This window comes from Harpia harpyja, chromosome 8, assembly GCF_026419915.1.
Source record: "Harpia harpyja isolate bHarHar1 chromosome 8, bHarHar1 primary haplotype, whole genome shotgun sequence".
Lineage (NCBI taxonomy): Eukaryota > Metazoa > Chordata > Aves > Accipitriformes > Accipitridae > Harpia > Harpia harpyja.
In genome coordinates, this window is record NC_068947.1 from 17,401,777 (window position 1) to 17,425,901 (window position 24,125).

Below are 24,125 nucleotides of genomic sequence, written 5' to 3' on the forward strand. Positions count from 1 at the left end.
TGTGGGTCACACTTTGTTGACTGGTGGGTGCAGCACTGCAACCCTCTGTGAATGCTGCAGACCACACAGGGGAGGCCTCTGTTAATGGAGGATTCTGGGGGAAGGGGAAATAAAGTGCTCACTGTGGAGAGCAAAGCACAGGAAGGGCCTTGAAATGGGTACATATGGAAATGTCACAGAAGGAAATGCATTTCTCTCTCCCCCATTTCCCTCCCAAGTTAGGCGCTATAAGATAGGCTTGCATTTTGCATATTATTTATTACTGTTTATATATGTCATAATATATGCCTTCCATTTCCAGGTAATTTGAAAGGGAAAATAAAAAGTCTTGTCAGTGGTTATGTACTTTGAGTCATGTTCCAGTGCAACTCATGGAAGAACAACAGTTGTTACGCATGGCAGGATTCACATCTTTCAGAAATCCCCTTGCAATCCATTTGTAGAGAACTGGTTCTTGAAAAATGGGTTGATATGAGTCTGTCATGAGTCGGGGAGGAGGATGCTGGAGCAGACTGCGCTGGCAGGCAGTGCAGAACTGTTGCAGCAGAGATGTTCTAGCTCAGGGTAGACAGATGTGGCAGGAATGATCGAAGGGCAGTTGCTGCATCCTTGAGGAGGAAAATGGGTCTAGATGGTCGGGTCCTCTTCAGACTCTCTTTGATGATACTGTGTGGTTGCAGTGGGGTTAAAGGTAACTGTCCCATTTGCAGCAGGAGAGCTGGTACCAACAAGGGAGTTGATTCATGTGTCCTGTGAGAACTACCTCAGCTCTAGCAAAAGGTAAGGGTATCTGAGTTGATGGATGGAAATGTTTGATATATCTCTGTCCATGCTGCACCTTCAGTTCCTGCAGCCTTTCCCTCATTTTCTCCATCTGCCCATGACTTAGTCTGACTCAACAGACTTTACACCTTGACAGGTTTCCAAGCCCAACACCAGTAGTAGTCAGTTTGCTCAAAAAGCAAACTGCCAAAGTGTTTATCTCAGAGATTAAAAAATTGGAAGATTAAAAAAACCAACCCTACAATACAAACACATGCCTGGTGGTTTGGTCTGTCTCTTGTGTTTAAGGCTTTTTTAACACAGCCCAACCCACCCATTCTGGTAACATCATAGCCTACACTCCCTGTACACAGCATAAGGCTGCTCTGGCAGTGCTTCGCTGTAGGAGTTTTTGCTGCCTGCTTGGAGACATGGAATTTCTAAGCTGCTCAAGTTTCAAGCGAGTTTTGTGTTGTCCTCAGCCCAGCAACTAGCTATGCACTCTTTTATCTATTCCAGCCCTCGCTGCCTTCCTCAGTCCGACTCTGCAGTCCCAGCTCCGTGCTTACTGGAGCTCTAAGGGCTCCTCACCCTGTCGTGGACCTTCGCCTGGTTCTGCCTGGGTTTGGTGGAGCTCCATGGGCGAGGAGAGGTGGAGAGAGCAGAGGCCGCTGAAGGGGGAGGGAGTGCGAGTGGCCCTTCTGACTTTGCTCCAGCTGAGCTTAACCCGTCCTCTCCACCTCAGCGAAAAGCTGCTGTGACCTTCCTGTGGCTTCTGTCGAACTATTTGCAGCCCCAGCTGAAAGCAGGCAACTTGTGCAGAAGTGTAATGTTGCTTTTGTGGTTTTGCCAGCATTTTCCTTTGATACCAAATATGGTAAACACACTTCTCTTTTTCTAATGCCTGGGTAACTGGCAGATACCATTTCAAGATTGTTCAATATTAACAGTTTCTTTTCCATCTACCATTCCAAAATGGAAGCAAAAAGTCATTAGTTATTGGTAGCAAAATGGTATTTCTGGGCAGTAGGTAAAGCTAATTACTTTATTCAGTAAGACACTCACTTGAGATAATTAGTGCTGCCATAACCTTTTTAAAGGCTGTTCTAGGTAAACAGTGTTTTAGTAAATTTTAAGTAACCCAAATATTGTTTGCAATAGAAAAGTAAATAAAAAGCATATTCTATCCTCGAGGGAACTGCTGAGCTTTAAGTTAGTGAAGCAAGTTATAACCCTTCTAAAATCAAAGTTTTATTGTTGATGTTGCACTTGACATTGTTGCTCACTTTTCAGAGGATGTCCAAATGGAGGTGTTACTAAGATGCAGCTGATGCGTGTGACCTGAGGACAGAGACAGAAGCAGATGACTTATGGCTCTCATGATATATAAACAATATTGGTTATGCTGCCTGTTCAGTAAGATCAACGGGATTCTGCTTTCTTTCACAGCAAGACAACCCAGTGAAAACTGATGCTGCAGAGACAACCCCAAGGATAACAGGACTCAGTGGGCATTTAGGTGACCAAGGCAGAACTCTTTACAGGACTCTGGGTGTAACTGGTATAGACTTTCTGCTAGAGGAGTAAATCTGCTCTCCACCAAATGGGTCTTAATGAGAACCACTCAACCAGCAGCACACCCTTTGCACCACGTAACTGGGAGAGGAGTTCGAATCTGAATCCTTACTTAAAGAAGAGAGAGAAATTTTACAGTCATCATCATCAGGATCCAAAATGTTGATCTAAAATGCTGATCAGGCAACTCCAGCACCGTTGCTCAAATATGGCCATTAAGACTTCCTCTTATGCATCCAGGATTTTTCAGGTTTGTCCTTTGTTGAAAGACATTTTTCTTTTTCTTCTTCTCCTGAAGGGTTTTGGTATCAGTGTTTAATAGGCAGTCACAGCACTGAGCTTTTCTCTGCAGTCAGGAGAACTGTACTGCTGGTTTTGTTTAACCTGTTCCAGTTTTAACCCAGGCTCAGATCCTTTCATGAATGCCAGTTTCATATGAAAGGGAGGTAGGTGTTTGAGAAGCAACCACATCTGAGTATGGACTACTGAGATCATCACAGTGAGGCTGTTTACCGTTGGAACTGCTTTCTTCTATCTGGTTCCCTACAATCACTTGTCTGTAATGTGTGGAGAGAAAAAAAAACGTACCGTTATCAGGGACATCTGGAAGACAGATAGCAGCAGTTTCATAAGGAAGTATATTATCAAAGTTTTAAAAAATACAGAAGATGGTTCTTCTAACACAAAAGACATTGAATGCAGCATGAGAGATGCTTTTGATTTCAGACCTCTTTATCCACTATGAGAATCATGTCCTTACCTGGAAATGGAGTATGACCAACAGCGAAAGTGTGAGCTGTGGCTGATATGTGGTGACTCCCCCTTTCCCCCTCAAGATGGGACCATCAGTCCAGCCCTTAAGCTTGGTTCTTTAGCTGGATTTTTAAAGAGGAAACTAGAAACTTTGCCATGACTTGCTCTGTACCCAAGGGTGAAGGGAACTGTCATGGCTGCTCCTGGGAAAGGGAAGAGGGTTAAGAGCTTCGCATAACTGTGAATGGGTGTCACTGGGGACAAAACCAAGAAGGATGTGTGATATTTGGGAGGGGATTCCCTGGAACTGGCGTTGGGAAAAGGCAAGACACAGCTCTAAGGGCTGGTGGGATCCAAGCAAGAAAATGGGACAGACCTAAAAAGGAGTGGGTAGGATTAGGGTAGCAGGAAATTTCCAGTGTACAAATAGTAACAATACAAAGAGGTATGGTTCTGCCAGAAAAACAAGTTAGTGGTGGGGTGGAGGGGGCGATGATATGAGAACAGCAGAGAACACTCTGCCTCCTCCTTTCTGAGCCCTCTTTCCAGCACCTTCCTAAACTTCACCCTTAAAAAATAAATAGCAGGTGAGTCCTGGCCTAGAAGCAGTAAGTTCTATTCAGTATGGCCGAACACAAGATCCCAACTACTACTATATCCTTAGGGCTTCAAAGGTGGGGAGGAAAATTTCGTTGGGAAGAAAAACGTAACCCAAAAGTGAGAATGAAAATGGAAAATTTTTGAAAAGTCTTATTAATGTCCTGGAGCCATGGCTTCAGAGATGAGAAAAAAGATATCTTTGACTAAAAGCTGGTGTTTCAGTGGCTAGACAAACATAACAACAAAATCTAAAAAACAAGATAAAGTAAATGGGATGAAAAGGAAAACAATTACTTTTAATACTTTGGAGGAAGGGAAATATAAACTTTATAACTTCAAATTTATATTGATTAATTGCTAATGAAAGCTTAAAATATCTGTGCCTGACAAGACTTAATGCAACAGGGATTTTGCTTACTGGTAATTCAAAAAACTGCAACAAACCCCAAAAGTTTCAGCAACAGGCCCACCACAGGCAGGCAGATTTGGGGTTTTCTTTGCCATGATGCAGGCATATTCAAGACATCGCTCTTCTCTCTGTTTGACAGAAGCAAGACAAAAATACTCTTACCAAAACAGGATGTTTCCTTTCCAGTCCATTAAGTAGCTAAATACCATCAGCTAGCTATCCATATTTTAAAATCAGCTGGAGAACTTGCATCCCATAGACCTGCAGACTCTCTGAGGAGAACTCTGGCTGGCTCTTGTTAATCGTTAACCATCCCTGTAACAGCAGGGAAGTTTGAGGCAGCTGGAAGAGCCCTAGTGTCCCAGTACTCAAAGAGAGCGAACTGGTCAAGCCAGGACACTATAAGGCAGTGCAACTGACCTCAGCCCCAGGCAAAATCATGGAATTAAAGCTAAGATAAGATACAAGTGAAAAAGTATTTCAAAGGACAGAGAAACTAATTCCAGACAGTATGGCTTTATAGAAAGACAGGTATGGTGAAAAGTGTCTGATGTTATTTTTTGAGGGGAACACCATTTGAGGATAAAGGTAGCTGCATATATGTAGCTATTTAAACTGCAGTAAGGCATTTGACTTAGTATTCCATACTGCCTTCTTTAAAAAGAACTATACACAAGTCCCATTAAACAGGTGTTATGTGAGTTAGGCTTCTGAAAAAGTAACTGGAGAAAGATCTCTGACTGTGTCTGTTTCCAGCAGGGCTCCATAAGCACCCAATCCTGTTCAGCATTTTCATCAGTGATCTGGAAATAAATGTAAAGTCACTCTGAACGAAAGATGCAGAAAAAGATACAGTTATACAAAGGTGAGCAAACAGTCATATAGCACAGACTGGACAGCTAGTTAAGATGGACCTAGTCAAACAGTATTATTAAATTTAAAGCCTCAACCCTGGCAATAATATTTTTCACTGAGAACTGCAGATTTTTCATGAATTATTCTCCCTAAAGACAGTGAATTGTGGCACACAGAAAAGCTTGAGATATTAAAAAAAAAGTAGAGCTAATATTTTGTATTTATGGATTTCTGGGGACAGACATGATATTTTAAAGCTTGGAGTAGATGATACTGTGATTCCAAAATTTCATATATTTATCACACTGTCTATCCACAATGATCACTTTTTGGTATTCTTCATTAATGAACAACTAGAATATTTTATGTAAATAAATGTTTAGCCCTAATTTTATTGAAGTTTGTCAGCTAAGCCAAGATGCAATGCCAAGGCATTGTGATTTAACTAGGCAGAGAAATGAGAAATACTGACCAACTTAATAAATATAAGAACTTGTTCTCCTCTGCAAAGGTATAGCACCTAGGCAGAGACTTTGGGAGCCTGCATCCCTGCCCTCAGTGGGCAGCACTCTCAGATCTCCTCCAGTGCATCAGTTTTCTGTGGTTTGGTGCATGTCTCTCGAGAGTGAGCTGACATTAATCTCAGGACTGCCTGGACTGGGCATTCTGCACCCTCTGAGGAGATAATGTTGGATTTGATAATATGGTTGTCATAGGATGCTATTTGAATGCATGGCTCAAGAATTACTTCACTCGTTTGAGTGTCACTTGTAAATGTCTGTCTGGTCACTATTAGGTGGAAGCCTTTTTGTGTCATTTAAAACTATTTAACAGTTTGAAAACAAAAAGCCCCATCATTTCAGTTTGTAGGAGAAAGGGCAAGAACTAGGAAGAACTTCAGAAAGCAATGGAGAGCACCTTAATGCTAGCACAGCCAGCCTGCTTCCCAGTACCCGAGCAGTGTAGTCCACTGCACAGCCCACCTGGATGGATGTTCACCTGGTGGCACCAGACTTGGAGAATGTCTGGGCAGCAGCCGCAGAGGGCATGTTCTGACCTCACGTTCAGCAAATGGTGTCCTCTCAACTGCAGAGTCTCAGTGCATGGGATTTCTGGAGGGACACTGACTACTGGTAAGCAATCTCTATTCCTGGCTTTGAGTTCACACGTACATTCACACAGTGGCTGTTGCAAAATAAAACCCCAGCCCATTAGTTTTCACTTGGAGATCAGTTATCTCTGAACAACCTCAGTGCCACTCTACCAAGTGTAATACCAATCCCAGGCCTCTCTCCTGTAGCATGATACCTGCTAAAAGGTATGGAGCATGTTTCTTTAGATGACAGGAGTGAGAACACTTTCCTGTGAAGACACTGTAATTTCAGCTCTGGTGACTGAAGTCTTGTAACAGGCTTTGACAGTTCATAGCTAACCGTTTTGACAGCCTCTGCTCCTGTGGGTCTGACAGCTGTTCACATGAAAGGGAGCTGGTTCTGTCAACTTAAAAAGAGAAAGTTCTCCTAATGATGGAGGTGTGAAAGACAGCTTTATCCCTTGAAACCAGAGGCTTGAGAATACCAAGATTTATTATCTGCTCTTTGAGATTAAATTCAGAAACTGTTTTGGGGAGAAACTGGGATAGATCCATAGGAACACTGTATATGAGAAGCCAGCTGTAAAGACTTAGCCGTCTCAGCTGCTTCTGACACAAGGAATGATGCTGTAATCTATGCAGACAAGTCATGGCGACCTCAAATACTGGTCCTGTGAGTGTCCTGACCATGAGATTTAAGTACCGCTGAGAAACCAGGTTATTTCTGAGCTCTTTGCCAATCCTGGCTATGAATTTCAAGGTAGCTGGGTGTGAGAATACGTGATTACCACTAGTGAGATAGTAGGTAGAGACTGCAGTTGAGTATATCTTAAGTGAGTTTATAGAGAGACAAATTACCTTGATTTCAGGAAACAGTCTACTGTGATAGGAAAGAGAGGGCTGAAGAAAGTAGAGAACAGGAGCAGCTGTCTTAAGAAAGTAGAGAACAGGAGCATAGTCTGCTTAGTCAGAGAAGTACTTCTCATGAGGATCTTCTTACTATAGTATTAGAGGACTTCCTCTCCCCAAAGACAAGGTAGCATGCCCAGGTAGAGCTATTACATGTCTTACTGTCATCTGGAGGAATACAGTGCCTTGAGTATCAGATTCACTGCCTTTGTGAATAGGTGCTTTTTTGTTATTGTAATATATATATATATGGTGGTTATGTTGTTCACTAATATTACAATCTTGAAGGTAAGCTGAAAAAACAAAAACTCTCTGAAAACTGCCTGCCCCCATGTGAGATCTAGGATATGGCTATAGATTTTTTTTCTGTCCTAGGGACCAAAACCCCTGAGCTGTCAAATATCCAAATTAGTTCCCCAGTTCCAGGAATGAAGCAGCTGTTGCAATTGATCTGGATGGAGCAAAAAATTGAAAAAGTACATGGACATTGTACAGTCTGTCCACCAAATCAGTGGTTATATGTCTGTCCATGAAGGAAACTCTCACCTGCAAACTGAGAAGAAAGCTGGCTGCTGAACAAGTGTTTTCAAGCCAACTCACACATCTCTGTCTGGCAAGTGGTATCCTCAAACTATGTTAACATATGCCCCAGAAATGTTGGGTAAAAGTTGGTGGTAGTCAGGGGCAAAAAATATCTAAGCTCTGAATTGGGTTTTTTATTGCAAGAAATCTGCCTGAAGCCAGCAAGGCTCATGCTGCCAAGGAGTCCAGAGTCCCTTGATTGAGCCTCTCTAAGGCTACTGTGACAGCAAGAAATGTGGACAAAGGATGAGACATGCACATCTTCCAACTTTCTGGGTACCTAATTTTTTTTTTCCCTCCATTACACTGTCTGGTAGGAAAGTGATAGCCAGAGGATTTTGAATGTCCACAGTGGTTTCAGTCACAGCTGTCAGGAATGCAGAGCCTCCAGTGAAACGCATGGGAAACCAGTGTGTCCTCTTGAGCGGTCCAGGAAGGAACTTTCCCTGTCCCCCTTCCACTGCATGAAGTTTCAGCCTTGACCAGGAACTGTCTCCAACCACTAACCCTTATTTTTCTGTTATCATTTTGGATGGTAAGAAACATAGTTGAAGCAAATGTTAATACTGGCTCTTGATTACAGCACTATGGTAATCAACTGCCTTGGCATGCTAATGGGTTTGAAATAATTGGTCCCATGCCCCAAAACTTTTATTTATTTCTGTAGGGATAGCATAATGGTGACAAAAGGGACTGGGACATGGATTCCGTGCTGCAGCTCTCTTGCAAGCATCAACCCTCCCCCCTCTCCCAAAATCACCCATCTGACTTGGCACCAAACTACTTTGTATTGCAGAGAAAAGTGTGGTGCAATCAGATCATGGATTCAGGTCCAGGACTTCTCAGTGTCTAAGGATTATGCTGTGGCATAAGTAGATCTAGTTGTTGCATATGCCTTTCAGAAGACACTTTGACACTGAATTCTTTTCTGTGCAGATATGCAGATAAAAATCAGCAGACTATACTGTGATAGGTGGCATGCCCTTGCCAAAATAATAAGACCTTTGTGTACACAGTGGTGGAAGAGATATAATCACTGCATGTTATACAAGGCCAAAATGTAACCTTCAAGGACCCCACAGAGATCCAGCTGACAATAAAGACAGCTGACACGCCAGTGAGGGTTTGCTCGACAGTCAACTGAAGCAAGAAGGTATGCTCTCATGAACTGCCAGACCTGAAAGCATGCTTGTTTCACCAGGCGGTTGAGCAAGCTGGAAGAGTACACGCTGCCCTATATGCCCCAGGGCTTGACAGAGAGATGGATGAGCACAGAAACAGTGAAGGTAAAAGTTCTCCAGCCTTGACCAGTGACGTGTACGTACGTTTGTTCGGTTAACATATCAGAATTATCATGAGAAACGAGACAGGAGATTTCAATACAGAAATTAGATGATTGTCATGCCAAGGGTAACGGATAGATTACATAACAAAGAAGATGATAGGGGAGGATGGTGGAAGTTAACAGGAAGAACTTTCAGGTGCCTCACTTTGTTTTATTGCTGGAATTGGGAGAAGTGTAATTGGAGTGTGGGTTAAAAAACAAATGGAACTCAATCAAAAAGGGCAAGTTGGTGTGGGGGGCGATGACACTGAATAGTCTCTTCAGTCCTAAAATTGTTTTCTTACAGTATATTTCAAACCTAGAAAAATTATAAGACAGAATGATTTCAAAGCCTAAGCAAATCTCATCCAATACTGCTTTCCATTAATGATTCCTGGGCTCTCCATGAAACATTCCTAGACTTGCCTTGTTCACAACAGCTCTTTCGATGGGCAAAATTGAACATCTTAGGGATAAATATGGATATTTTTAAGCCAAGTATTTCACTCAGTAACATGATGCAAAAATGAAAAATTTTTTAAAATTAATACTTTTAAGTCTTCCAAACACTCTGATATTTTCATGTATATAGACTCCTCCTGCCAGTTTTTTAGGAACAGTAAATTAATGCGAACATGCCTCTGTTATCCTGTAATTTTATGTCCATTTCCATGTGTTTCTTGTATTGTTAGCTTGCCTCCTGCTCTGTGGTTTATTTGGGCAAGTTGCCTTTTTTATTGTTGTTGTTACCTTTCGTGAGCATGCCAGAGACCTTAGGGTGCCAATAAATTAGAATATTAGTGCTCCTTTTTACTGCCATATTACACTCATTTCCCTCTCCTTGTTTGTGACCTAATCTTGAACCTCTGCCTAATCTGCTGAGCTGAATTTTCTGTGTCCTGATCAGATTAGGAGGAGCAGTGGGCAAATGCATCCTTGTTTGCATAAAATGTGTTTGCCAGAAAAACTAGCAGCAAACAAAGTAAACCAAATGTAGAAAGCTGCAAACAGAAACCTGTCCTTAGACAAAGTTCAAAATCACAGGCAGTGTTAGAACTACATTCCCATACAACACGTGGGTGCTGCATATCAGCAGGCACTGCATCTCCATCAGGCACTGCATCTCCATCAGGCACATCCACTACAGCTACCTTCACAGGACAGGGTCTGTAATCTTTTAGGAGACTAGGGACATGCCTGTCAACAGTGAGCTATTTACGCAGCCTCTTTTTTCAGTCATGGAGGTTTCAGGTGGAAACACCCTACTAGAATAGATTAGCTATCCCATTTGTCCGCCACTGGAGGATATTTCCCAGTTTCATCAAGCCCAGCTGTGAAAACAGTCTGGATGACACAAACGTGGGGCTCTGCGATCTGTCTGTAGAGCTAGAGCTAGATACGCTGCACACACTCAGCCTGAAGACGCTATTATGCTTTACTGGGCTACTCGCTAGCTCAGACCCAACTCTGTCTCCCTAATGCTGAACAGTACTCTACTGAAATTTAAATTAAGGTACTCAGGCGAGAGTGACAGAATCACACCTGTAAACTTTAATCCTTAATGAAATGGCCCGAGGCTAATTCCAGGAGATTCTGTCCCAACAGAAAACCCAGTTTGACCATGTTGTCTCACTCCTAAGCTGACTGGTACTGTGAATGCTATACATCCATGGTTGGCAGGTGTTTCAAGTCATTTCACAGCCACACTTCCAACTGACTAATACTCTCTCTAAGTGTATTTGTAGTTTTACTGTGGGCTTACTATGCTGAAGGACAGAAGTTCAGATACGGGTCATCTTTGGGAAGGAAGGTATTGTCATACTTCTGCCAGGATTTGGAAAAAAAAAAAAAAAGGGAAGAAGAAAATTTGCCCAGACCTTCAGCCAATTATAAACCAGTAATTTCACTGAGTTAATTTAACCTACAAGAACTTAAAAGTGTTTAGGGACTGACTCATACACTTATTTTAGGCAAGAAAGAAGCTTGCCTAACCTTCTGCATAACAGGCCAGGGAATGATAGACCACAGGCTCCTCACAGTAATTTTTCGATGAATACAAATGCATGTTTTTCAGATGTTCAGTCATCAAGTAAAAGAATTAATCACAATCCATTTAATATTCTACTCTAAATTGTTCCAGTGAATCATTACCCTCACAGAAAATATGTGGTACATCTGAGTTTGTGTAGCATCAGCCTCCAGCCATTGCATTTTAGTACAGTACTTTACCATTTGATAGTTATCATGGGGCTCCTGAATTGGACACCAGTGTTCTAAAAGATGCAGACAATTCACAAGGAGCATCTCTGAGCCACTGCTCCTTGAGAAACTAATTGATTTGATTTCTCTTACTGTAGGATGTGTTTCTGGAACTCAAATCAGTTTTTTCCCTATTCTTCCCAAGTCCTTTAAAACCCCTTTTAAAGAGCACATTCTAATGCAAGTACAACATTCTTGGGATGATATAAGCAATGGCGCACATACTATTATCTTCCTGATCTCACTAATAAATTTTCTCTTAATTTGATCAAGGCTTACAGAACTGCTTTGGGAGCTGGTGTTCACCTGCTTTACCACCATGATTCCTACTTCCTTCTCAGGTGGGGTTTACAAGAGGTACTTTCCCATTCTGCATGTAAAACAGACTCTCCTACTTCCATAGTATGCAGCCTGAATAGCTGGCACAAGTAAAATGCATGTTGTTTGCCAACACACCAAGCAGTCCAGACTGCTCTGCCTATCCTCGTGGTTTACTGTTCCCCCATCTTTCTGTCACCTGAAAACCTCATCAGTTATGGATTTATTTTTATCCAGGTGATTAATACAAACAGCGAATAGCTGTGGGTTGAGAGACACTCAAACTGAATAATAACATAAAAAGTGTCATCTTTGTGTGCAATTATAAATGTTGTAATTGCTGGATCACTTGAAGCAGTGAATGAATGTTTCATGCAGATTATTTTATCACACTGATCTATACTTACTTTATCTCTGGTTGTACTTACTTTACTGGAGTTGATCCAGAGCGGGACATATACAGTAAAATAAGGAAAAGAAACGTCACAAACGCAGCAAGCCCAACCCAAAAGGCTATGACAATAGAATCTGTGGACACAACACAGTAATTCTGTCACTGATACCATAGCAAATATAAAACACAGCAATATAATTTACAATCTCTAAGAAAGGTGTGTCATTTAATTAATTCAATTTAATTAAACCCTTGAGAGAGAGCAATCTGCGTGCCAATTTGTTATAAGTCTTAAGAGCCTCCTAGCAGTTTATTGTAACAGGGCATGGCCAGGGCTGGCAGAGAGGTTGGGGAAAAAAATCTAGTAAGTGTGATGGTGACTAGCACTATGCATATATTTAAAATGTAATACTGAGCACTGATGGTTTTCACAGTTTCAGCTCTTTGCAGGGGATACAAAATCACAGTGCGGTAAACAATCTGGTACTCAAGACTGAGCCATTACCACTCAGTGTATAGCCAAATCCTGCTCTTGGGTGAAAAAGTACAATCCATGATCTTTAAGATGATGCTTTTAGGGAGGGAATTATAGCCTTGAAAACATTTTCTACGAAGAGAAATACCAAGGAAAGCTTGTTGAAAAGTGCCTGTGACCCTTACAGCACATCAGTCCAGTGGAAGAGAACGTGAACCTTCCCCTGTTCAGCTACAATACTTCTGTAATCAACAGAAAATAGTTCAAAATGCAGCCTACTTTATCAGGACTAAGCAGCTTCGTTAAGGAACAAGTAAGTGGATTCCTAGCACTGAAGTATGGGCTCACAATTGGTTTAAACCAGCCTAAGACCCTGCCACTGCTGTTATCCCTGATTCAGCTGAAAACTTTTTTTTTTTTTAACCAATAAAAGAAAAAAAGATGAACTGATCCCTGATCTGGGTGACCACTGCTAATGGGAGTATGAGCGGGTTGGGGGAGAAAAGTGAGTTGCTCTTTAATGAATGAAGGCTACAGTGCTGCTGAAATGACTGCCTCAGTTACGGGCTGTTAGATGGGATGAATCTGCTCCTGCCCCAGTAGCACATTTGGTCACTGTTTCAAAAATGCTCCTTCCTGGTATCAGTGTGGTGGTGGTGAATGTCCAAGTTAAAGCCTTGAAAAGGTCGGGTGTTCTGCAGGGCATAAGTCGAGAAATGCCCTGAATTCATAACGAGCTACTCAGACTGAGGTGAAAAAGAAGGGTCACTGACTTCAGAGACAAATATTGATCAAGATAAAATAAATCTTCCATCTGAAAGGACAGAAAACATTGTGTTCTTTGAAACAGGTCCAATATGTTTGATTAGGTGTTTCTTTGTGAAAAAGTTCAGAACGTGTTGTCATCAGAGCCACAAAGAGATTAGGGGGAATTACCGCAGCTCCTTTTAAACCTAAAAGTAGAACTGACCCAGCCAGAGTCTTATAAGCAAGCTGAGTTTTGACTGGGCTACTGAGACACAAGAATGTGGAGGGTCAGCTTATTTTATTCTCCCTCTGTTAAAAAAAGTTTTACTAAGCTTTAATTCAGAGGATGGTAAATTAGCATGTGAGGGCCAATATTCTGACCTGCTCTTCCCCCTCTTTCTTCTTATGGGAAAAAGCGATGGGGTGCTACTGGCCAACCCCAACTCCGCAAGGGAGAATAGGGGACTTCTGTTGTTAAAAAAAACAAACAAACAAAAAAAACAAAAAAAACCAAGCTCATGGTCCAGGGATATTTTTAAAAACTCAAAGTTTTGAAGTGTTCAAAGCCATTGGGACAGAAATGAAGAATTTGGATTTATAGAATTCCCTATCAGAGCTGTTTTGGTTTCATCTTTTAAAAGCAGCTTTAATACGATTCATGGAAGTCACTGAAGCTAACCAAATTTGCTCCAGGTCTCAAGGGGAGTTTGGACTCTTGAGGGATAAACAGAAACTTCCTGTTTTTAAAGTCCTGCAATTAGGATTTTTTTTTAAACTGGGATAACATATTTTAACAATCTATAAAAAGCTTTTCTACTGCTAAATTTTAGTCACCTTTTGTGTGCATTTGCATGTGTTTTTAAATAGCCTATTAGTTCATGGGCCAATTAAGCTTTTTATTATTTTTATACAAAAGGGAAAGAGCTGCACAATGCTATTAATAGAAAGCAAGACCATGACTTTATAGCTGGATTTAGATTCATTTTCATGAGACAAACATGGTCTCACAGTGCTTCAGAGATAGGCCACATAACAGAGGAAAGAAAGTACAGAGGTTCAGGTCTCTGTTTTACATTAAATTAAAAAAACCCAAACAACAGAGGCAAAATTGAATTAGGGAGCTATAATCCCATCCCAGGGGTTAAGACAACCACATGATTCATTTGGGCTGATTCAGCAATGCACCTAAACAAATGCTCAGGTCCCACTGCAGTCAATCAGTAGACGCCCTCTGGAACATCAATACAGCAGTTATTGTGATCCTGGAGGTATCCTCCATTTTGCCAAACTTGGAATGTTTGTGGCTATCTATCTGAGGGAAAATTATCACATTTCATCTTCAGCACAAAGGGCAAGGACTTGCTGAACTTATTTCATCTATATACTTCCAAGCACATGAAGACAATAATCCCAACAGTGGCTTTTGAAGGTATAAGACTGTAAATATTATGCAAAGACAGGAAACCCTACAAAGTATATTCATTGCTTGACTACTGCTTTTATTCAAAACACGGAAAAAACTAACCAACTGTGGAATTATTTCCCTTGGTGTTTTCTTTATAACTTGTAACTCACTGTTCTCCCACTGGTATTTGGAGAAGGAAAAATAAAAGTACCAAAATGATGCAGTCTCCATTCCTCCTAGACTGCTGACATGGAAAAATGTCTATTTTTAGAGGAAGGAAAAAAAAAAAAAAAAAGAAAGAAAAACAGTTTCACTTCCCTGGCTATCAGAAAACCAAACCCAACATTTTTAGTTTAGAAATCAGTACAATGTGGGCTCTTTAAAAGACACAAATCATGGAGCAGAACTCCATTTTGACAAGCTGCCTAGAAATATCTTACATAAACTGCTGCCCCAGGGAACTCAAATTGCCTTAACATTAAGCTGCTGAGGGGAAAAAAAAGTACATCCCAAACCCTACACTTGCATCTTTCTCCTTCTTCTTTACCTGGGAGCTGAGCAGCTAAAATACAGAAGCCTGTTCTCCTGCAGATTTGTTTCCCAAAGCTGAGCCCAAAGGTGATTTCCTTTTGTGTCCAACAGGGCATGACCTCACCCTGCAGCCTTTTTGTCAGTAAAGGTCTTCACTCAAAATGTTCTTCCTCTGTTATCTAGTCACCAGCTGTAGGAACTTGCAGATATTTTATATCTTTGAGGCCTCCACTCCTTTGTAACTAGATCAAGTTGGAGTTACTGTAGGAGCAGATGAGATGCATAAACACAAAGTATGATTGCATAAATCATCTCCTTACAATATAAGAAGACCTGAAACATAGCAGACTTCTCTAGAAGGAGAGAACAAATTACAAAAAAAAAAAAAGAAAAATCATTAAGTTTACTCTGCTTTTTAATGGAAATAGGGCTTATGAGATCACTCATAAGCACTTACTCAGGTGTGTGTGGTAATTTCCTCCATGAAACTATCAACAAATTTAAATTAAATTTAACAGAGGATGAGCATCTTCTCTCAGAAGCACAATTTCTACAAGTTTCAAGAAAACACACAGCTGGGTAAAGAGGAATATCCTATAAATTGCCATGGAGGGAAATGCTGTAACACAAACTCCACCTCTACTATGTATCAGGCAACCCAAATGTTAGAAAGATTAATGAGAAAAAAGGGAGAAGGTTAGAGTCCTGATTTTTGTTTTTTGCTAAGCCAGCCACATGCCAGGGACTTACAGCTAGCTTAACTCAGTAGTTTGGGGTTTCCCTGGTGAATTTGGGGGTAATTATCTGCCCTAACTTTAAAATTAAGAGAATTAGAGAAGCTGTTCATAACCTGCCTGATCCCAGCAGCACCAAATGTTGCCCTACAGTATTGCGGAGCAAGATTTTATATATCAAAGGATGTGGATATTTACACTACCTTCTTTAAGGCATGATGCTCTAAGTTTGGAGGCAATAAGCCCTAGGCTCATCAGAGTGGACAGAAAAGCTTTTCTAGAGGCAGCGCAGAATAAGAGTTTCTGCTCCCTTTTCTTATTCTTGCTCTCACAAGGCAAGCGAAGGACACGAAGCTCCTAGCATTGTCCAGTTCAATCTTCAGTATTAGAAAGACAGTTTCTTGCACTGTTAATTAGAGAGACACGAAATATTTTCAAAGACTCACATTTTCCTTGCTGACATCACTATAATAACCTTGGGGAAAGCAATTTTAGTCTCTGAAACCGTATCTGAACAGTTGTAGTTGTCTTCAGTAAACTAAATAGCAACCAGTAAAGCCCATAGCTTTGTCACTCAAATGAGGATACAACCATAGGTAGAGACTGGGCAGAAATTGAGGGAAAATGCTGCCTATAGCCTAAGTGACTCAAACATGCCTACCCATTCTCCCTCGATCTTTGTCAATCCATCCAACTATACTTGGTTAAGTTAATCCCTCATGATATAGCTTGTCATTTTATCTTATCAAAACCTAACCAATGCAGTTACATTAGGAAAAAAATAATTACTTGCCACTTTAAGTAACCATAAAAAGACATCGCTATCTCATTGTGCAAAACCAAGTGTGAAACAGAATTAACTGTTGCAGGGTGAATTTGGTGAATACTATTTCGTATTATATACTTTGAAAATAAACTTCTAAACCCAGCAGAATTAGCTTCCACAGCAATAAAGTATTTTGACAATAATGTATATTATTACTTTATCTTACAGTTCAGTAGCACTAAATCAAAGGAGGAAAGGTAATAGAATATGTTTTCAGCTTGTTGTTCCTGGCTAGCAGAAACATACGCTTCTTCTTTTACTAAGGTTTTGGATGTTTATCAGTTGTAATGTAAGCCTTACATCCCAAGATGAAAACATGATAGTCTTATGAAAAACTCTGCTCATTCAGTCAACTTCTCCAATAGTAGCATACAGGTAACTAACACCCCAAACTAGATTTGCAAGTCATTAGGTTTCCACTTAGCAAATGGCTAAAGAAGAATCTGTCCTTCTAAATAAGAGTTAGTATCAGCAGTCTTCTAGTTTCAAATATTTTAAGATAAAGCAAAGAGTTTCAGTATTAGTAATAACTGCTATTAGAGCACAGTCAGTTTGGCAGGCAGGCACCCATCCGTACAAACCATGCACATACCCGGCATGGTCTCTATCGCAAGGAAAACAAAAAATAAGTTGGAGAGACAAGCTATGCAACATTTTTCCTGTACTGGATTAGCACCTACTACTCTACAATACTTACATTTATTAACCTTCAACTTGCTTCCATCTACTGGAATTGGATCTATATAATCCCAATAATATTCATACGACCAAAAATACTCAGAGGAGTTTGTTCTGTTAGCCATTTCAGTAGTGCATTTTAAACCAGCACAGAACTCCAACCAAATACTTTTTTTCATTGTACTTCAGCGCCCTCAGAAAAAGATTGCATAACTGATGCCTATGTAAATCACTCTGGGGTTCCGCAGCTCAAGGACTGCCTTGGGACTAAAAAACATCTAGCAGTAATGAATATTAATGTCTGACAGATACGTAACAGCAGCCCTTAAAATGTAATCCTTGCTTCCGGGTGGGCAATTATGTTATTCCTCAGCATATTTTAAACTGAGCTGGATGTCAAGTAACCTAAGAATGGGGTGGACAAGTGCCAGCTGGGTCACAAACCCTTCCCTCTCAGAAACTTGCAGCAACGCAGCGCTCTCTGGAGCTACCGAGAACAGCTGGGCTGAAAGACATTTCTGACTTTCTCTTGACATAAAGAAGTAGGTAAGACCTGACAAAATCCTTCATAAATACAGGGTGTATTGGAGTAACCATGTATTTTGCTTTGCTACTCCTTCACTCCCTCCACCCCGAAGGCAATGGATGGAAAGGCAGGCTCCCAAGGCAAAGGCAGACCGGTGGAAGGTGCTTGGCCCGCGGCAGTCCTGTGCCTAGGCAAACACCGGCCTACCTGCTTCGCTGAGGTTCACGGAACCGAAATTGCTCACGCTAAATGTGAGACAGACCCACCGCCCGCTCTCGACTGCACCCCGACAGCCCCCAGGGTACGTCGCAGCTGGGAAGGCCTGGGCTACTCGTTCAGGCTCACGGAGGAAAGGCAGGGCCCAAGGCAGGCCTCCTGGGACACCGCCCGGGCAGGCAGCGCGGCGAGGGGGCATTTAGAACCGGGAGCGAGGTATGCAATCGCAGCACAAAAAGCGCCAGGTCGGTTAGAGGCAGCTTTCAACACACGTGTCGCCATCTTTCCTTCCCGTGCCTCCCCGCCACCACAGCACCCGAGCCCCCCCGGCGCGCTCCCGCAGGCGCTGCCGAGGCCCACGGGACCGAGGCACGACCGGCCACCCCCGCCACAGCCGTTAACGGTTGGGGGGCGGGCCCTCAGCGTGCGCGGGGGGGAGGGCGTGGCCGCGGGCGGGGAGGCGCGTCCCCGCCCCGGCGGGCGGGAGAGGGGGCGTGGCGTGCGCGGGGTGGTGCCGCTCTTGAAGCGGGCGGGCATCACTGCCGCTTCCGGCGCGGGAGGTTTGAAGACGATGGCGGGCGCGCTCCACCTGCCGTCGGGCCTGGTGGCGGAGCTGGACTCCTCCCTGTCGCGGCTGGATGCGGGTGGCAGGCAGGCGCCACCGCTGCCTCCGGCGGAGCAGCGGCAGGGGGGCGCGGAGAACGCAGACCTGCTGCCCATGGTGTTCCTCTGCGCCGGCTGCAAGCGGCCGGTGGGCGACACGCTGAGCTGGGTGACCAACGACGAGGAGTCCGGCTGCATCCTGCTGCGCAGTGAGTCCTGCGCGCGCCAACCCCCCCCCGCCCCGCCGCGCGCGGCGGCCGTTGGTCACCTCCCTCCCTCCCTCCCTGCCTTCCCCCCCTGTGCGCAGGTGCGGCCGCCAGCGTCTCGGTGGACGAGGAGCGGAAGCTCTCCAAGCTGCCCGGCGAGTGCGGATGGTGAGGCCCGGCCCCGGAGCCCCGCTGCTGCCCCGCCTGGGCCCTTCCCTCCCGCTCCTGAGGGAGCCGAGGGGCCCCGGGGAAGGCGCTGAGGAAAAGCCTGATAAGCGGCCCGTCAGGTGCTGCCGGGGGGGCGGGCCGGGGTGCCCGGTGTTCCCCCGGGCAGGGCTGGGGAGCCTGGGCCCGGAACACTTCTTTCGGGCCGTCTGGACAAAAGGCTTGTGTATGAGTCTTGCTGAGGGCAGCCGGCCACTGGGAACGCGGGCAGAAAGAGGAGGGCTCGTAATTACGTGATGTAAAGCAGGAGCGAATGCTCTAAAAAAAGAATAATGGACGATTATTTTTTTTTTTTTAGAATAGGGAATGGGGAGAGGTGTTTCTTTTTCTTTTCTTGTGAATAAATGTTACGTATCTTACTTACAGCATCATTGAAACATTATTCTGCTCTGGCTGCTCAATGACACTTGGCAACATCTATAGATGCACCCCAAAGCATCTCGACTACAAGAGGGATTTGTTCTGTTTCAATGTTGACTCAATTGAAAGGTAAAGGCAGAATTTCTATTGGTAAGCCTGCCAGCTGAGCTTCACCCACCAAGCATCTTACTGAGGGATGCTCCTTTTAACATTTGTGGCACGTCTAGAGGTAGCCGTTTCTGCTGCTTTGTTCCAGCATGTTTTTTTGTATTACTGCTGTTAGCATCGTAATGCTGAAGTGTGAGAAACATAATCTGTGTAATGTTGGGCAAATCCTAGAAAAAAGAAAACACCGGGGCTGCCTTTTGTACGAGAAATTGCATGCCACCCAGGAAAATAACACTAGGTACACAACACAGGAGGGCTCCTTCTCGTTTGATCAGAAAAGACTACGTATGTGCTCTGCTTTAGACAACATAAAACGAGCCTGCAGTCATAGTCTCCACACCAGAGTGCTTTTATTGAAGCATTACTCTAGTAAACTGTGATAGGCTACCTTTATTTCTGTCTGGGCTAGTTTTAATGTTTCTGCTTTTTAAGTTCCAGTTTATTTTGCTGTATCTATATGGAAGTTCACCTTCCAGCTCTGGACAGTTTTGGGGGTTTTTTTCCTCTCTGCAGCTATGATACTTTGCTTTTTCCGTGGCAGTTAAATTATCTGAAATACTAACACGGTAACAAAATGGCATTTTACTGTGTAGTAATAGTGATGGCTGGTTTTCCCAGCTAGTGCTACACTGTTCTCAATGTCTGCATAATTTTTCACCATATCCTGTAGCACCAGAATTCCTGACTGTCTCTTGAAGTTCTAATTTTCATAAAGCAGTGGTGTGTTGGTAGTTCTGCACTTAAAACAATTTGTTCCACCATATAGTTTGTTTACAAGATTACCAAACAGATTTTTTTGTTGTTGTTGTCACTGGAATCGTGCTTCCACTTTGTTAGTGTATTAATAATAGTCTCATAATCATTGAGAATAATGGATGAGTCCTACACTTGTTTTTTTGCCTTCAGAGTGAAAAGTGTATGATCTAAACTGTAGTATATCAGTTACATTCTAGGATCCTCAGAAAAGCAAGCTCTTACTGATGAGGAACCTTTAACTCTTGAAAGTCGAGCTGTCTTGGAAGATGTGCTACAAAGGGTAAGATTTAGCCTTATATCATTCTTTGTTTAAATCACCTGTATGAAATCTTAATATCCTTATTTCATCCAGATCTATTCTGTGGGTTTTAACATATGCTGTAATACTTCATGCTATTAATATCTTGTGTTATGCAAGATTTCAGTAACTTTTCCTTCAATTTTAATGGTAATTAGCGTTCTGTGTTTATCAAGCACAACTTTAGATTCCTATCTATGTTTGTCAGTAATGAGAAATCTCGTATCTAATTAGTTCTGATTCACTTCTCCAGATTTTCACTTAACTTTTAGTCATGTCCCTTCTGTCTTTCATGTAAACTGACTTAATGCTTTTGCTGTAAATTTGTATTGAAATATTACATAATAAAGTTGACATTTTGCTCTACTGAAAACTTTTGATTGCAAGGAGGGAGAGTTGGGAGCAAATAGTGTCATGAAGTCAGCTGATGGTTGTCTGGCAAAAGCTGAATGTGTGGATCTGACACCAAGGTTAGAGACAATTACAGATTTGAGAAAGTGTAGAGAGTTAACATTAGAGTTGAGTGAACTTTCAAACTATGAAAGTAGCAGGGATAGAATCAAATAGGATTGATGCAAGATCAAATTTGAGCACTTGCAACATCTACACTTGCTCTTTGTATTGTCAAGTTCTGTTTATAATTGAGTGTCTTTCCCTGTTTACAGGCAGACACTGTATTAAAGGCTCTGGAAACAAGACTGACTGCTGTTGAATCAAGTATGGCTTCTCTTCACAATAAAGTCTGAAAGAAATTACATGCTGGAAGTTTAACTGCAGGTGAATGATGTGTGTGGCACTTGTCCTTGTAATCCTCTGGAATTTGTGGGAACACTGCAAAAGCTATGCAAAGTGCTGAAAGACATTGGTGGCTCATGGAGTGGTAGAAGAATGCTGACTATGAGTCTTCACTGTAGACACAGAGTTCTCCTTCCTGTTAAAAGGATACCCCAGACAGAAATAAAATTTAAGTTTCTGTAGACTTTTGGTTTATGTATAAATATTTATCTTAATTTTTATCTCTAAAGCAAAGTATTTATCTCCTGACTTCCCTGCTATTCAGTATCTACTGAATTGGGTGTGCATCTCCTTCCTAAACCAATAAAAAAAAAAAAAATCTTTGTGATGTCTGAAGGAACAACGTGTCATTTTTCTTGTCTCTGCAGCCTTTGCTTGACCCATGCTCAGAGATGGGAATGGCACAATAACTGTATGGGGTGGTTTGTTGGCTGTGGTTTGGTTTGTTGTTTTTTTTGAAAGCTCAAGGCTAAAATGCAATGTAAAAGAAGGCTTTAAAAACAGGTAAAATGGCTTTCCATGCAGTGTTGAAGGTAATACGTTTTACAGCTTCAAGGGAAGGAAAACAAACAAGGCTGGTAGCAGCACACCTTTAAGCAAAGCTTGGTGTATATTTACGCAATGAATTCAAAATGCTGATTAAGAACATTTGTCAGTATTTTGTTGTTTTAATGCAGATGTTATTTGTCTTTGTGTGTATTTAACTGTCAGGGTTTCTTATATAGTGTGCATGTTCCAGGTAATTATTTTTTCAATAAAACAAAAGCAAGCAGTTGTAGTCTAAAGGAAGAATAAATCTGAAAAGGATTTTTTACCCAACACTACTTTATTTTACTACTGCAAGTTTTTAAGCTTTTTCCAAAAATGTAGAATGAATTTCCCACTGTTCTCCCCCATTGGTAGGCACTGCTTCTCTTCTAAAAGCTTGTCCCTCCACCTTTTCTCTATTTACTGCTTTGTTTTGTAGTAGTACTCAAGTTTAGCCTGTAGTGATGGGTCTTGTATTCTTTCATGTTCAAGTGACTAAAACATTGTTACTTGCATACCTGCCAAAGGAATTGTTATAAGCACTAATCTTTACAATCAAATTACTCCAGTGTAATTTTTGAGGCAGTTTCTTCTCTAACAAGTGTTTGAATACTTGGTAAGCAACATAATAGACTTCATCCTGGATGTCTGAAGAGAGCCATGAACTCTGCCCTTTAATTGAAGGTTGGTTGATGTTTTTCATTATATACAGAGTATGTTTTTGTTGGGAATGTTGACAGTTGATGGCTTGATAGGCCTAGCTTTTCAGACATAATGCTTTTTCCAGATATATATGTGTTTTTTTAACATGTGAATTTCTTTTTCTATTAAGGGCAACTATGGGAGCAGGGACACAAGCCCATAAGGATCTCTGTAGGCTTTTTTGTAGAGGTGAATATGTGTTCAATTTTTTTAACCAAAGACTGAGACAAGACAGCATAATCTTTTACATCTCCTACAAAGTAGTAGCAAAACACAAAGGTGCAAAGATAAACTTGTTTGTTTTTCTGATGCTTCCCTAGCCAAATTATTGGTATGTAAGAGGTGGGAGATTGAATAACCTAATGTTTATCAACCCATGTCCTATATAGTGCTACTATGTGTAATGAAAGTAAGTGTATATATGTAAGCAAGTATTCAAAACAAGAAATGGTTTCTTATCTTAAGGTAAGCATGTGAATTCCATAACTATCCCTCTTTTCTAGCTACTATGGGACAAATACCTGCTGAAGAAGGAACCCAAAAACCATAATCCCACCAGTATGTCCCTGAACTCATAGGCAGAAATGACTACAAAGAATCTGGGTTACAGTGTGTGTTCCTGCAATGGAGCATAGACAGGTTACACGTTTTACAAGTGCGTATTAAGTAAGCGTTTTTCTCCTTGATTTAGTGTTATGGTCTTCTGTATCTTTTCTTAATTGAATACCTGCATTTGGCATCGGTGTATATTTAGAATAATGTCTTTTAGCATATTGTAGGTGGGAGCTCAAATATGTTAACACAACAGACTCTCTTAAAATAGCGTTCCCACACTCTCAAGGGTTGCCAGCTGCTGCTCTGTTAAGGTGTGCAATGAACAGTCTAAATTTAGAATAAATTTCATATGGATGTAGAGATATTTATATCTACATGGGGAAATGTGTATATTTGGCTGTATATATTGTTCCAAGAATCTGAAATAGTTTTTTACTGTGAAGCTCTATTAGGAGCTATTATCTTGAGTAGTTAACTGGGCTAAAGGTAATATAATAGAGAATGTTTCTGTTTAAACATATAAATATGTATTATGGTATACTTAAACAATTTTTAAATATTAAGGAAAGCTGTAGTTGTTCCTTAACCAAATACAGTAGCAAAGTTTTAGTGTGCCAGCAGGATGTACAGTATATGGTCATATGTAAAAGGTATTGCTCCTTTCTTAATAAGCAGTACCTATTACTGGGTGACAGTTCCTTCTATACCCAGTTTCTCAGTTTCCATCCTTGAATGCAGGATAAGTAGGAAGTTTAATTCTCCTTTGGGGGAATCGGCATGCTCTGTGGTACACTTCCTTATACTTGTCCTAGGCACTTTGTGCATTATGTGCTGGGAGGGTGAAAAATACCAGTTCTTTTGGTGAGTTCTTTAACTTTGTATGCAGTTAATAATGGCAGGAGTTTAGTTTGAGAGTACAACAGTACTTTGTAGCTCACTCTAATTATGCTCTCTAGAG

The 24,125-nt window shown here is 41.7% G+C and overlaps 2 protein-coding genes across 3 annotated transcripts; one reads left to right on the top strand and one right to left on the bottom strand.

The window, feature by feature from the left end:
• Positions 1-1,793: 1,793 nt before the first annotated feature.
• On the bottom strand, positions 1,794-18,340 carry MRAP (melanocortin 2 receptor accessory protein). Of its 2 annotated transcripts, XR_008236409.1 has the most exons (4): positions 17,249-18,340; positions 11,868-11,967; positions 4,262-4,902; positions 1,794-2,894 (listed from the first exon to the last, which is right to left on the bottom strand). XR_008236409.1 is itself a non-coding variant. In XM_052795123.1 (3 exons), the coding sequence occupies exons 1-3, from the start codon at positions 17,406-17,408 to the stop codon at positions 2,744-2,746; spliced, it is 411 nt and encodes a 136-aa protein (XP_052651083.1). In that variant the 5' UTR covers positions 17,409-17,456; the 3' UTR covers positions 1,794-2,743. The 2 variants fall into 2 exon arrangements, 1 of the variants encoding a protein (XP_052651083.1); XM_052795123.1 differs by lacking the exon at positions 4,262-4,902 and having other exon boundaries at positions 17,249-17,456.
• Positions 18,341-18,473: 133 nt separating this feature from the next.
• MIS18A (MIS18 kinetochore protein A) lies at positions 18,474-21,725 on the top strand. The gene is made up of 5 exons (XM_052795124.1): positions 18,474-18,783; positions 18,882-18,948; positions 19,372-19,494; positions 20,476-20,569; positions 21,253-21,725. The coding sequence occupies exons 1-5, from the start codon at positions 18,543-18,545 to the stop codon at positions 21,331-21,333; spliced, it is 606 nt and encodes a 201-aa protein (XP_052651084.1). The 5' UTR covers positions 18,474-18,542; the 3' UTR covers positions 21,334-21,725.
• Positions 21,726-24,125: the final 2,400 nt, after the last annotated feature.

Bases quoted from the DNA above. Each gene is read 5' to 3' on its own strand.
- MRAP (XM_052795123.1), bottom strand. From the start codon at position 17,408: ATGAAAAAAAGTATTTGGTTGGAGTTCTGTGCTGGTTTAAAATGCACT. The intron at 11,968-17,248 runs GTAAGTATTGTA...TTGTGTCCACAG, and splicing joins CAAGTTGAAGGTTAATAAAT to ATTCTATTGTCATAGCCTTT. The intron at 2,895-11,867 runs GTAAGTACAACC...CACACATTACAG, and splicing joins TCTGGATCAACTCCAGTAAA to ACAAGTGATTGTAGGGAACC.
- MIS18A (XM_052795124.1), top strand. From the start codon at position 18,543: ATGGCGGGCGCGCTCCACCTGCCGTCGGGCCTGGTGGCGGAGCTGGAC. The intron at 18,784-18,881 runs GTGAGTCCTGCG...CCCTGTGCGCAG, and splicing joins CGGCTGCATCCTGCTGCGCA to GTGCGGCCGCCAGCGTCTCG. The intron at 19,495-20,475 runs GTAAAGGCAGAA...GTAGTATATCAG, and splicing joins AATGTTGACTCAATTGAAAG to TTACATTCTAGGATCCTCAG.